Raw genomic sequence first — 13770 nt, 5'->3', positions numbered from 1 at the left:
TTCACTGGGATCCATTCAGTGTTGTACAAATATATATATATATATATATATTACATTTGAACGAAATATTATGCCGGAGTTTCTCCTGTTCGTGTATTAGAGGAGGTATTTAAGAGCCAATTTACTTGTTTGCACAGTTCCAATTATCATTTACGTTGAGCAAATTGCCTGCCCGGTATGATAAGAACGGTGGTTTGGGGCCTGTGGTGCAGTGGGTTCTAGTCACATTTTTTTTTTTTTTTCGAAATGTGATCGACTCTCTCAAGAAATTAATTAACAATTCGATTTTTCAACATGTGGCGGGGAACAAGGATGCAGCCACAGTGCCCCTTGCGTGTTTTCGTATTTTTCTCACATAAGAAGAAAACACACATACACACACACGCACACACACACTCGTTTTAACGGACAAAACGGGGCATCGATCCGATAATACCGATTGTCCACAGTTACCGACACAAGACTGTAGCGGCTAATATCAACAATTACATTACGAAAAAAAAAAATAATACAGTATTGTGCTTTTCATCAAGCACACCATCCAATCTGAGAGTACCTGTATACTGCAAATATACACCATGACAGTTTAAAATCAAACTTAGCATGGGTGGTAGAGATACCGTGATCGTATAGTGGGAATTACAAATGGGTGGGAGTGTTTTTATGCCTTTCCCTTTTTGGCTACCTCCCTTGGAAGGGGGAAAAAGCCTTGGTATATGTATGTATGTATGTATGTATATATATATAATACATATACATACATATATATGTATATATATACACAAACACACACATACACACACACACACACACACACACATATATATATATATATATATATATATATATGTATATATATATATATGTATATATATACTGTATATAATTATAATTCAGCCATCCAGGGTGATGGTCTTAGTATATGTACTAGAATTCTAAGACTGCGGGAAGAAAAAAAAAACTATGTGTGCAGTATGGCATAGTTCTTGCGACACTTGCTCTATCTGTGTGTTATTATGGCGAAGAAATATATGCACTTAGCAACCCGTCTTCCCTCTTCAATTTACACTTATTTCAAGTTATTGAACCTTAGCTTAAAACTTAAACTTAAAACTTAAATCTTAAAACTACTTTTAATTATGACCTCTTAACTACTCTGCCTCGGGTATCATTTGTCTTATTTGAGAAGCCGAATTTCTTCACATGTTTTTTATGTTGTGTGTACACGCACACACACGTTTATTCACCGAATTGCATTTGCCAAATGCAATGCGCAGGTAAAAAGTGCTCCATTCGTGTTGTCCCGTCTGTGTGTCATAATTGACTGTGTACCAGCGTGGAGACACGTGCTAGAGAAGTTCATTTATTTTCACCCAGAGAGAGACAGAAAGAGAGGGAGAGAAAGAGAGAGAGGGGGGAGGGAGAGGGAGAGAGACGGAGAGAGAGAGAGAGAGAGAGAGAGAGAGAGAGAGAGAGAGAGAGAGAGAGAGAGAGAGAGAGAGAGAGAGAGAGAGAGAGAGAGAGAGAGAAAGAGAGACGGAGAGAGAGAGAGAGGGGTGGGTGGGAGAGAGAAAGAGAGAGAGAGAGAGAGGGGAGGGTGGATATCAGAGAAAACAATAACGGCAGTGAAGAAAAGGCCGATTGAATCAGGTTGAAATCTAGATGAATTTATCCGGTAGGCTGGTGCTCGATCCCCGGGCTGAGCCCCAAAGTTTTGTCTGAGAAAGCTGATTAATTGAAATAACGACATGGACGGCCGGTTTTGTGTCTGAGGCAGTGGTCCCCAGGCTGTTGCTCGCGAGCGCCATGACGCCCTCAGAACTCTATAACGACACCCACAGAACTCCATAATGACGCCCGCCGAGGCTCACCAGATATTTATATATTTTTTCATCTATTTATCATTATATATATTATTCTATATTTATATTTTATTTTATCATATTTATTATTATTGTTTATTATTTTAGTTATTTTATATTTGTATTTATTTTTTTCCTTTGGCGCCCGCCATTGTATTTAGAGCGAGGGAAGTGGCCCGCAGCTTCAGAAAAAAAAAAAAAATTAAATTGTATAAGGGAACAAAGGGGGACCCGGGGGGGGGGGGTCTCGCTCGGACAAGACGTCCTTCAGGAGTTCTGATACTCCCCCCCATCTCTATCTATCTCTATCTCTCCCTTTCTCCCTCTCCCTTTCTCTCTCTCTTTCTCTCTCTTTCTCTCTCTCTTTCTCTCTCTCTCTCCCTTTCTCTCTATCTATCTCTCTATCTCTATCTCTATCCCAGGAGCATCAAAACCACGAAGCCCCCGTCACCATGTCGAAGGGGGTCAAGGACGCCGCCGCATTGAGGCTCGTCGGCCAAGAGTCCCATGCTGGGCAGATTCCTCGCACGCTAACGTGGAATTCTTTCCCGGCGGGTCCTTTCCCCGTTGGACTTTATGATACTTAGGATTCCTGCCCTCTGGGTGACGTAATGCCCCCCCCCCCCAAAAAAAAAAAAAAAATCCCCCTTCCCCTCCCCCGCGGGATATTTTGACCCTGGGGTTGGCCATACATTCCACGGGGCAGAATTTCGATAGTATGCACCCCGCTCCCCCCCACCCCCAAATAAAAAAAGGGGGGGAGGGCGTTCGGGAAGAGACCCGTTGGGAAAGAATTTCGTTTTTGTCATAGTGTCTCTGATTTTTTTTCAGTGTCGCGGAATCTCTTATTTAATGTAGAGAGAGAGAGAGAGGGAAAGAGAGGCTAAAAGAAAAAAAATCCTGTCCTCGCCAATCCTTCTCTCTGGCCAACGAAAGAGAGAGAGAGAGAGAGAGAGAGAGAGAGAGAGAGAGAGAGAGAGAGAGAGAGGAAGTGAAAGAATATCAGAGAAAGCAATAATGGCAGTGAAGAAAAGGCCGATTGAATCAGATTAAAATCTAAATGAATTTATCCGGTAGGCTGGTACTCAATCCCCGGGCTGAGCCCAAAGTTTCGTCTGAGAGATCTGATTAATTGAAATAACCAAACGTAAGCTTATCACGGTAATCTTGTCCTTTATTGACAATATTGCGGCGTTGGAGGGAAAGGGCTGACGTCATGTCGCTCTGGCTAAGTCACTCAGAGACAAAGCAACTTCCCATATAAGGAGAAAATATATTTTTGTTATGCATTAATACTACTAATGTTAGCAACATTAGCAGTACTTGATGATAATGATAATAATAACGTAATAATAAGTGGTAATAATGATCATGGTTATAGTAATTGGTAATAATAATAATATAATAATAATAATGTGGTGATAATGATAATATAGGTTATAGTTATTGATAATAGTAATAATAATAATGTAATGATAACGGTTATAGTAATTGGTATTTGTAATAATAATGATAATAATAATAATAATAATTAGTAAAATAATTAATAATAATAATTAATAATAATAATAATTAGTAATAATAATAATTATGATAATATAATAGTAATAATGATAATATAATAATAATAATGATAATAATAATAATAATTAATAATAGGCGCGAAACGACTTTGTCCACACACGTCGTATACCACGGCCGGTGTCGAAATCGCCGTCATTTGGCGTTGTTGTCGACGTCGTGCAACCCCCAATCCCTCAACACGAGACAGGAGCCGTTTTATAGACGGCTGTTGCGTCAGTGGGCTTGACACATGCGATTTGATTCTTGCCTGCCACATCACTACCTCCTCTTCCTCCTCCTGCTCCTCCTCCTCCTGCTCCTGCTTCTCCTGCTTCTCCTTCTCCTCCTGCTTCTCCTCCTCCTACTCCATCTCCTCCTGCTCCTTATCCTCCTCCTCCCCCTCCCCCTGTTGCGTGTTCTTGAGCTGTCGGGATGCATGAATTGGTGGTTTTGTGATAATAAGATGCAATGAGAACAAATCAATAAGGAGACATTTCTGTCCATAAAGAGCCCGACTGAAGAACCCTCCCCCTTCCCACCCTTGAATATACACGCTATAGAGAACGATGATAAGCTAATAGATAAGTAAATAGATGAATACATAAACAAATAGGAATGAATAAAATAAGATATTTAACATTTTAAGAAACAAGTACATTTATAGATAAATAGTAGATTAAACTTTTTTCCCACCGCTGCCACCAGCGTGTTCTTTCACGTGCGGAACTCAGATTGATGATAGCGAACCGTAGTCCGCTTTAATTGCGCCTTGGCCTGATTGTCTTAAGCCAGGCCGCTTTCAGTAAGGAGAGAGACACGTCGGCCACACTAGATCCTTTAGAATTAATGGGAACTTTCACAGCGACGTCCTGTCCCCTACTTCTTTATGTATTTTTTCATTATTTACATGTGTATGTGTGTGATTCGCCGTTTTCTGTTCCTTTTGTTACAAAGAATGACGGTGGCAAACCTTGCCGGCAGAGGATCTATCGGTCCATAGCGATGTTGGATGAAAAAAAATATATATAAAAATATAAACAAACACCCAAACCAAAAGCTAAATCTGGCAAACGGAATAACCACTTGGCACACATGACGTCATATCGCTTAGGCATTTATCGAACGGAATCTTGAGGCTTTGAACTGTTCTGCATGACTTCGCCTGTGACCCAGGTGAGTACGGTCTGAACTGCCGGTGAGCAACTCGTATCAGTCGTGGAGGGATGTAGTTTCTTTGCCGAGTACTTTAAACAGTTACTCAAGGATTACCCTCCGAGCAGACAGCTTCCACTTTGCTGGTCATCGGGTGGTGGATACAAATCCACCGACAGATGAAACTCGTCCTATTCGAGGGGAATAAAAAAAGGACGTAAGTTGTAGGGTGGAAATTCGGCCGGCATCTGCAACGTCAGCTCAGAGTTTCTGAAAGCCGGAGGTGAGACCATGGTTGGTAGGTTAAAGTCTGTGCTGTCTGCCATTTGTACCATTCCATTCTCACCGAAAGAAGGATCTGGTCGTTCCTATCTGGAATAGGAAAGGGGACCGGCAGGGGTCTACAACAGCTGCCATAGCATAACGTTCCTCAATACACCAGGCAAGGAGCTCGCCCATTTGGCACGAGTTCGTTTATATCTGCTAATCTGGGTCCACGCCCGGTAAATCACTATTTGATTGGGTGGTAGCGCTTCGTGTTCTTGAGGAGTGCCGGCGTAAGCTTCAACAGAGGTTGCTTACAGCCTATGTTGATCTCAAGAAGGCATTTCACTCAATCACTTTTGGTGTTCTGGCATATGCGAAACCGTGGAATTGCTGCTTGTTGACTTCATCTCTGAGGAGGAGGCGTCACCTGCTTCTTTCCTGCTAATTCAGAAGTGAGTTAAGTATGCGTCCTTCTCCCAACACTTTTCAACTCCGGCATGGACTGGGTATTGGATAGCGTTGCCGATCAATGTCGTTGCAGAACATCCATTGACAAGACCAAGGTCACAGACCCTGTCTTTGCGTAGTCGTCGGATGTTCTGGTTGCAGCATCACTGCACAGGATGGCGAGGCCGCTTGGAATCCATTTTTTTTTTTAACAAGAACAAGGTTTAAGTGTTTGAGGTCGTATTACGTGCCAGTTCAGTCGGCCCATGTATGTAGCAAGGGCATTGAGGTCTTGGAAAGTTTCACATCCCTTGGTAGTTTGGATTGCAGTGGTGGGCCATTTAAGAAAGTCCCTGGAAGGATTGTCATTTACCATAGTGTTGCGGATTCGTTCAACCAGAGTAAATGGAGTTGTCGATATTTATGCAGGACAAAGGTCGCTTGTCCTCCCTGACTTGTACGGCTGATAGACATGGACATTGAACGCAGATTTGAAGAATCGTCGGGATGTCGTTGGAAAGACATGGTATCAAAGCAGAGACAACACTGTTTCGTGAAACAGTCTAGGCCTATTGCCAGCGTAATTCGTGAATATTAACTCCGGCTCTATGGAGATGTGGCACGTTTCCCTATGTTGATCCCACACACAGGGTTATCTCTGTAAGAGACAACCCTTGGTGGTGTAGACAAAGGGGACACCCAGGGTACTCTGGGCTGGAACAAGAGTAAATAACCTGCCTGGAGCTGTTTGGAAAGAGCGGTTCCATTGGTGCGTGATTGTAGAAATCATGGAGACCATGAAAACAAATTTAACTTTTTTAACGGAGAACCGAATCTTTAAAGGTGACACGGAGTATTATAGGGTCAAATCAGAAAGGTTTTGAACACTCCAACAGCTCTTGAGCTGAATGAAATATTTTTTTATTATAATTAGCCCAGCGGTTCATAACGATTCCATAACTAGCCTCTCTCGGACCCCCAAATTTGACGAAGGAACCTTTTTATTATCATGGGAAAGAAAAATTCGAATGTGTTAAGGTTTATATACAATGTCGATCAAAAGAATGTGTAAAAATATATATTGGCAACTAAGAAACATGTTTGGAACTGTAGAAAACTGTAAACAAGGAGACTGGTCTTTAGACTCTCCCGTGGAGCAGAAACCCCCACCCGCCCTTGTGAAGAACCGTTGACTTGCATTATAAGAACCTCTCTTCTTCTTCTTCCGCAGAAAAATTACATCAAGACGTCGAAGTACACGCTGCTGAACTTTGTGCCCTACAATCTGTTCGAGCAGTTCCAGCGCTTGGCCAACTTCTACTTCTTGTGTCTGCTGGTCCTCCAGCTCATTCCGGTCATATCGTCCTTGACCCCGGTCACCACTGCAGTCCCTCTAATCGGCGTACTCTCCGTCACCGCCATCAAGGACGCCTATGACGACTTCGTGAGTATTGCTTCCTTGTCCTCTTCCAAATATTTTTTTATTTTGTTATTTTATTTTATTTTATTTTATTTTTTCCTGTCCCTCTTTTTTTTAATAATCTCAGGCACTATCCTATACCATCCCTCTCCCCCCCCCTCGTTTCTCCATGTTTTCTCCATTCCCCTTCCATTGTCTTCCCTCCCTATTTTCACCTATCTCCCTCCCTCCCTCCCTCCGTCCCCTTGCTCGTCTGTATCATAATATTCAGGGATTAATATTTCATGAAAACAATCAGAAACAAATTGCTTATTTGTGGTCTGTGCACCCCAGAGATTTGGGCGGACCGCTCTTGTAAAGATTTTTCCCTAAACATATCGTCGGAAACTAATAACAATAGCACTATTGATTTTTTGTATAATGAATGTTGTATATTGATGGCGTCATATTTGTCTAATAATTTTAACCAAATGGTTTTGTTTTTACGTTTAACGGAACGATTTATGATTTTAAGGCCAAAACACCTTCGAACATGCATTATTTTTTCCGATACATAGAAATCTGTTTACACTGCCAGGTTTCATTGTTGAGGGCCGCCAGTTTTGTCGTCCTTACAAATGTCAACAAATCGTTTCCAAATGTCGACTCGTTATTTTGTAGATTATTTCTAGATCGCAGTATTTTTGCCAGTATTAGGATAGTTATTCCTCAAACAATTTGAAGGACAGAAAATCCATAATTTCCTGATTATTGCTTGCGTGTTCAATTCAGTTTAAGGTATTTCCTTGTTGTTAGGTTATAGCATCCAAAAAATTTTTTTTTTCCATTTTGTCGACATTTTCAAAACGACAACATCGGCGCGCTTTCCGTAGACTAACGTACACAAATTATAATTTTCAAAATTGAGTACAATTAGTATTAGTTTCCTTCGATTTTTTGTTGATATATATTTCTCAGGAAAAATAGATCTCATGGCAGAAATATACTTAACTGGTGAGCGTGAGTGCTGCCCGTAACCTTGTACTTTTTGTGTTTTACTTTTATTCAACTTTATGTTTCATCATTTACTTTTTTCAACTAAAATGTCTGTGTTTGTCCTGCAGCAACGTCATCGGAGCGACAACCAGGTGAACAAACGCAAGTCGAAAGTGCTGCGCAATGGAACGCTCATCGACGAAATATGGAGCAAGGTAAGCTCTGTCGATACTCGACACAAAAACCCGCGCAAATGACATGCGCACGCGTGCTTTCATATGTCAGAGAAAGAGAAGACGATGTTTCGTTTTATTGCTATCAATATTACTGATATTATTATTGCATTTTTTGTTGTTTTATTTCATAGTGTAATCGTCTACACTTGTGTTAGTTCATTTATAAAACTACATGCTCAATTTGTCTCCTACCACAGTGGTTGAAATTCCCATGGAATAATTCTTAATCCTTTCAATGTGCATGAGAATTATCCACACCAAAATAAAGTCGTAATAACATCGATATGATCACTAATAGCGTTTAGAGATACAGAGCTACCTGTTTGATATCAGAAAGTGGTTATATAACTTCAATCGTCTATTCTTCGGTTCGACATTATTGTGTTTTGCTCACAGGTCGAAGTGGGTGACGTCATTCGCATGGAGAACGACCAGTTCATCGCAGCAGATGTGTTGATTTTGTCCACATCGGAGCCAAATGGCCTTTGCTACATTGAAACTTCGGAGCTTGATGGGTAACTACTTTGCTTCATTGAATTCTTATATATATATATATATATATATATATATATATATATATATATATATATATATATATATATATATATATATATATAAATATAAATATGTGTGTGTGTGTGTGTATTTATTTATTGATATGTTTACTTAAATATTTTCATATGTAAACTCACAAAAGAGACCTTCCTTTGGTCATTATTTATTGACTAACATTATATTGCTAATGTTGCTATTACTGACGTCTATGAACTCTCATGTACCACAAGTATCGGCTAAGAATTCTCTACATGTCTTCTCTGAATATATATCAACGTGACACAGTCACTATTTATGAAATTGCATTAATATTGCCAGAAGTATTTATTATGCTTGGGTTCCCTAATCGTCGTCTTAATAGGTTAGCTTGAAAACATGAATCGGTTTTGAATAAGTTATGTTGTTACATTTTGACACAAGTCTTGAACTTGTGTAAATGCAGAAGTCGCCACACACACACACACACACACACACACACACACACACACACACACACACACACACACACACACACACACACACACACACACACACACACACACACACACACACACACACACACACACACACACACACACACACACACACACACACACACACACACAGCTTTCCACACAGAGTAATAGACAGTTGGAACAAGTTAGATGAGAAAGTGGTGTGTGCAAAAACAATACATGAATTTAAAAATTGTTTAGATAAAATGAGAAATGAAGACGGGACCCCACGAGCATAGCTCCCCTTCCCGTAAAATACAACTAGGTAAATACACACACACACACACACACACACACACACACACACACACACACACACACACACACACACACACACACACACACACACAGAAAAGAAGCACTTGTTTTCGACGACAAAATACTAAAATACTCTTATCCTTTTTTCATGTTTTCTATTTACCTTTCTTTTTCCCTCTCATTCTCTCTTTTTCCATTTCGTTCTCTCTTTTTCCATTTCGTTCTCTCTTTTTTGTTCTTTCCATTCTCTTATCTTTCCCATCTCTTTCTCTTCTCCCCTCTCTTTTTCTATTCCTCTATCATTTCTTTCTCCTCTTTCTCGCTCCTCATTCTCCTCTTTTCCCTATCTCTTTTCTCTTTCTCATCTCTCTTCTCCCTATCTCTCTGTTCTGCCTTTCTCTTTTCCCTCTCTCTTCTCTTTCTCTTTTCGCTCGCTCTCTTTCTCTCTCTCTTTCTTATCTTTATTTTCTCTTTTCTCCCTATCTCTCTCTTCTACCTTTCTCTTCTCCCTCTCTCTTTTCTTTCTCTTTTTGCTCCCCCCCCCCTCTCTCTCTCTCTCTCTCTCTCTCTCTCTCTCTCTCTCTCTCTCTCTCTCTCTCTCTCTCTCTCTCTCTCTCCACTTTCTTTACTTTCGCTCACGTTGTCGTTCTCCCCTTCATTCTTTGAAATACCAATTTACGTGTATCTTTAGACAACCTTGTTCATTTGTTTAATTATCAAACCATTAATCTATTTTATTTATATATATTTTTTTAATTTATATAAATTTTATTTATATATGTATTTATTTATTTTTATATTTTATTTATTTATTTATTTAAATATATTTTATTTATTTATGTATTTGTTTATATATATTTTATTTATTTATTTATTTATTTATATTTTATATGGATGATGTTGTGATTGCATGAGATGGAATGGGCGGGGGATGGGGGGTGAGGTAGTATGTATGAGCAAAATTTGACGCAGCCCGAAGGGATTTCTCCCCGTCCTCTCCTTTTATGCAATGGGGGAACGGAGAGGGGGGGTCGCCAATTTAATGAAGCGGCTTTGCTGTGGATGTGCTATGTCTTGCGACACTGCTTCTGACCCAGGGCAGTGGACAAGGTGCAGGGATGACCCGTCATCCAGGAGGTGCTCAGATAAGAGGGAGGGTGGAGGGTTGTGGAGTGTATTCAGGGATGGAATGGATGGGAATGATTTTATGCCTTTTTCTTTTTTGCTACCTCCCTTGTAAGGGGGAAAATGCCTTGGTATATGTATATGTATGTATGTATATTTTATTTGTTTATTTTGATATTTATTTATTTACTTATTTTTCAGCGAGACAAATCTCAAATGCAAGCAGTGTATACAGGACACCTCAGATTTGGGACAGGATGTGGCGCAGATGGGCAGCTTTGACGGCGAGGTCATCTGTGAACCGCCCAATAATCAACTTAACAAGTTTGAAGGAACTCTCATGTGGAAGGGAAATAAGTACGTCATTTATCAACAGTTTGTTAATTATGTCAAAGGTTTTTGTGTTATCCTCGGCAATTGTAATTGTTATTTCGAACTGTGTTCGTTTCATTATGTGCATTTCATGTATTTCATTCATTGCCAAACTTATTATTATTATAAGTGTCGGTGTGTAATGGAGTGTGGATGATCAAAGCAAAGTTTAGATTTGCTTTTAGGTGTTTCTTTTGTGAATGTAAATGTGTAGTAGTTTTTTTTTTTTTTTTTTTTTTTTTTTTTTTTTGTGACTAGGAAAGGTTAGGTGAGGTTAGGGCCTTTTCTTCTGTGACTTTTTCCTGGATTCTTTTCATTATGACCTTAGTTGCTGGAGTTCAGCAATGATTGACATTTAGTCTTAAGTGACAGGGTTTGGGATTTTCTTGGAACGAGATTAAATCCAGGACATTTAAATAAGCAACATCATTTTTGACAAAAATGGGCTTTAATATGAATGTTTTGAGTATGTGCTTTGACTCAGCCACCCCATATATGTGGAAAAGGGCTCTTAGTGTCTGTATATTACTTCGAAAGAGTTTACTTAATTTGCTCTAATCCAGTTGAATTGCCAAAACACAAGCTCAACATTTTTAAATGTACTTGAGATTTGAAATAACAATATACTGTACATACTCAGGTACCTGGGTGATTTATCCTGGTGTGTTGGACTCTGTCACTGATGTTTTAGTTCACGCAAGAAATACAAATTATATATGCTCTCTTTTGTGGTAAGCATGATGTGGTGGACATTAGTGCACCAAGGTGATGATTTTATATCACTAAGATTCCTTATCTAATGAAGTAAATCATTTGCGTTCATTGAATTTCTTAGAATCGAAAATAAGGAATGAGATTGAGAGGAAGACTGAGAATGAGATTGATAGCTGGGATGAAGAGGGCAGGAAAGAGAGTGTGCAAAATAGTAGAGATTGTGAATGGATAGAGATTGTGAATGACTTAAAGGACAACATGGTATGAAGGGACATTTCATGTGTTTTGTAAATATATGTATATATGAGTGGAAAAGGTGGTAGAGAAACATGGGTTGGAGCGAGAACACTATATCCCTGATGTTTTGACTACAAGTACTTGAAACGTCAGGAATATAGTGTTCTCGATCCAACCTGCATTTCTCTGCCACCTTTTCATCTGTCATACCTTTATAGCAATATGTATATATATATATATTTTCAGTTGTATTACAGTAATAATAATTGTGTTGGTTTTTCATGTATATTTTCATTTTCTCGTAAAGGCATCCTCTTGATAATGACAAGATCCTTTTACGTGGTTGCATTCTGCGCAACACGAACTGGTGCTACGGGATGGTCATCTTTGCGGGCAAAGATACCAAACTTATGCAGAATTCGGGAAAAACCAAGTTTAAACGCACAAGTATTGATAGGCTTCTCAACTTTATAATCTTAGGGGTAAGTAAAATGTTCTGTACTTAGTTATGGTAAGTGTAGAAAGATCATAACATAGTGTAGCATATTTCTGTTAAGAGTGAAGATTTGCTGATTTAGAGAGATGCTCTTTGCCTCTGGCCAAGATGAATAATAGAGGAGCTTATATTGAATAGCCAGCCAGTAGTGCGATGACATCTTCTGAGGCCCATCAGGTGTTTTTATAGTTAGAACCCATTCACCCCAGAGCAATGCCTCTCACTATCTAATTTTGGTTTTCCATCCTGTGTTACAGATTGTATTTTTTCTGCTCTCCATGTGCCTGTTTTGTACCGTAGCATGTGGCATTTGGGAGACCTTGACAGGTTAGTGAATGCAACTTTGACTTACATATATTTTATTTTGACTGGCAATTATGACTTGCTGTGGTGAGAGCCATACCCATTTATGACAACTTTGAATAAGCAGTAGGAACTCTTTTATCAATATTGCAAAACCCTATATCCTTCCTCTCAACCTAAATGTAATGTAATGACAAATATGATGTAAACAGACAATAACAAGTTTTGATTGGTGTATCTTTGTTGGGCTACATATTAGTAAGGTTAATAGGGCTAATGGAAATCTGATATACAGTATTTATCTGTTATACATTAGTCCAAGGACTGTTAGGTATTGACATAGCAGATATGTATGCCTGAATCCCACAGAAGGTTTCATCAGTTACATTGTATAGATAACAGTGCCCAATTCTGTTGACCTTCAAGACTGAAGATTGCATCTGCCTACACTTAACAAACACTTGATCGGGTGATGTTTAGGCAATAAGTAATTAACCACTTCAGTATGACTCAAGTTCTCGCACGCAGCATTGGCTGCCATATGTAATTTGCATCACACTATTTGTATTGTAAAATATAAAGTCACTACTGCTTCTGACCCAGGGCGGTGGGCAGGGTGCAGGGATGACCCGTCATCCAGGAGGTGCTCAGATGAGAGGAAGGGTGGGAGGGGTGTGGAGTGTATTTAGGGATGAAATGGGTGGGAGTGTTTTTATGCCTTTCCCTTTTTGGCTACCTCCCTTGGAAGGGGGAAAAAGCCTTGGTATATGTATGTACTGTGTACTCATTCTCTTTTATTCTGAGTAATAATAAACACAGAAAATGTGATCAAGCTAGTTCACAGAATCCCGGGGGTAACTTGTGTACAACAAAAAAATCTATAATCAAGACACCGATGCCAGCATACTCATGTACCCACTCATGCCTCACAATGCCTACATAGGCATCATTGTATGTTAATGGTTAAAGTAATTAGAGATGAATAGAAATCCCTTTGGACTGCATCAATCTATCTTCCATTCACAACCATTCTCCACTCACACCTATCTCTTGCCCCCTCCTTTTCCTACTCAACAGACATTTACCTTTTAACCTAAGACCCCCTTCATCCCATCCATCCATCTCATTATTGAGAATGATTATGAATGACCTATGAATTGATGCAGCACAAAAGGATTTCTCCTTGTCTTCTCAATTTTTTGCTTGAGGGGGTGAGGAGGGAGGGTTCCCTTGTAAATGCTGTTTTTTGTTGCATTGCTTCTGTCTAGGGCAGTAGGTGGGGAAACAGGGATGT

General features: G+C 39.6%; 1 protein-coding gene across 8 annotated transcripts in view; it reads left to right on the top strand.

Annotated features, from left to right (window-relative positions):
* ATP8B (ATPase phospholipid transporting 8B) overlaps positions 1–13770 on the top strand; it is a 209078-nt gene that overhangs the window by 164540 nt on the left and 30768 nt on the right. For all 8 annotated transcript variants that reach the window (XM_076203224.1, XM_076203218.1, XM_076203217.1 and 5 more), the window contains 6 exons: positions 6523–6735; positions 7815–7901; positions 8319–8437; positions 10556–10711; positions 11985–12159; positions 12431–12500. In XM_076203224.1, the coding sequence (XP_076059339.1) occupies positions 6523–6735; positions 7815–7901; positions 8319–8437; positions 10556–10711; positions 11985–12159; positions 12431–12500 (820 nt within the window). The remainder of the gene's footprint in view (positions 1–6522; positions 6736–7814; positions 7902–8318; positions 8438–10555; positions 10712–11984; positions 12160–12430; positions 12501–13770) is intronic.

The sequence above is a fragment of the Oratosquilla oratoria genome, chromosome 19 (assembly GCF_046742065.1).
Source record: "Oratosquilla oratoria isolate Oo_2021 chromosome 19, ASM4674206v1, whole genome shotgun sequence".
NCBI classification, from domain to species: domain Eukaryota; kingdom Metazoa; phylum Arthropoda; class Malacostraca; order Stomatopoda; family Squillidae; genus Oratosquilla; species Oratosquilla oratoria.
This window is presented reverse-complemented; position numbering and strand designations above follow the sequence as displayed.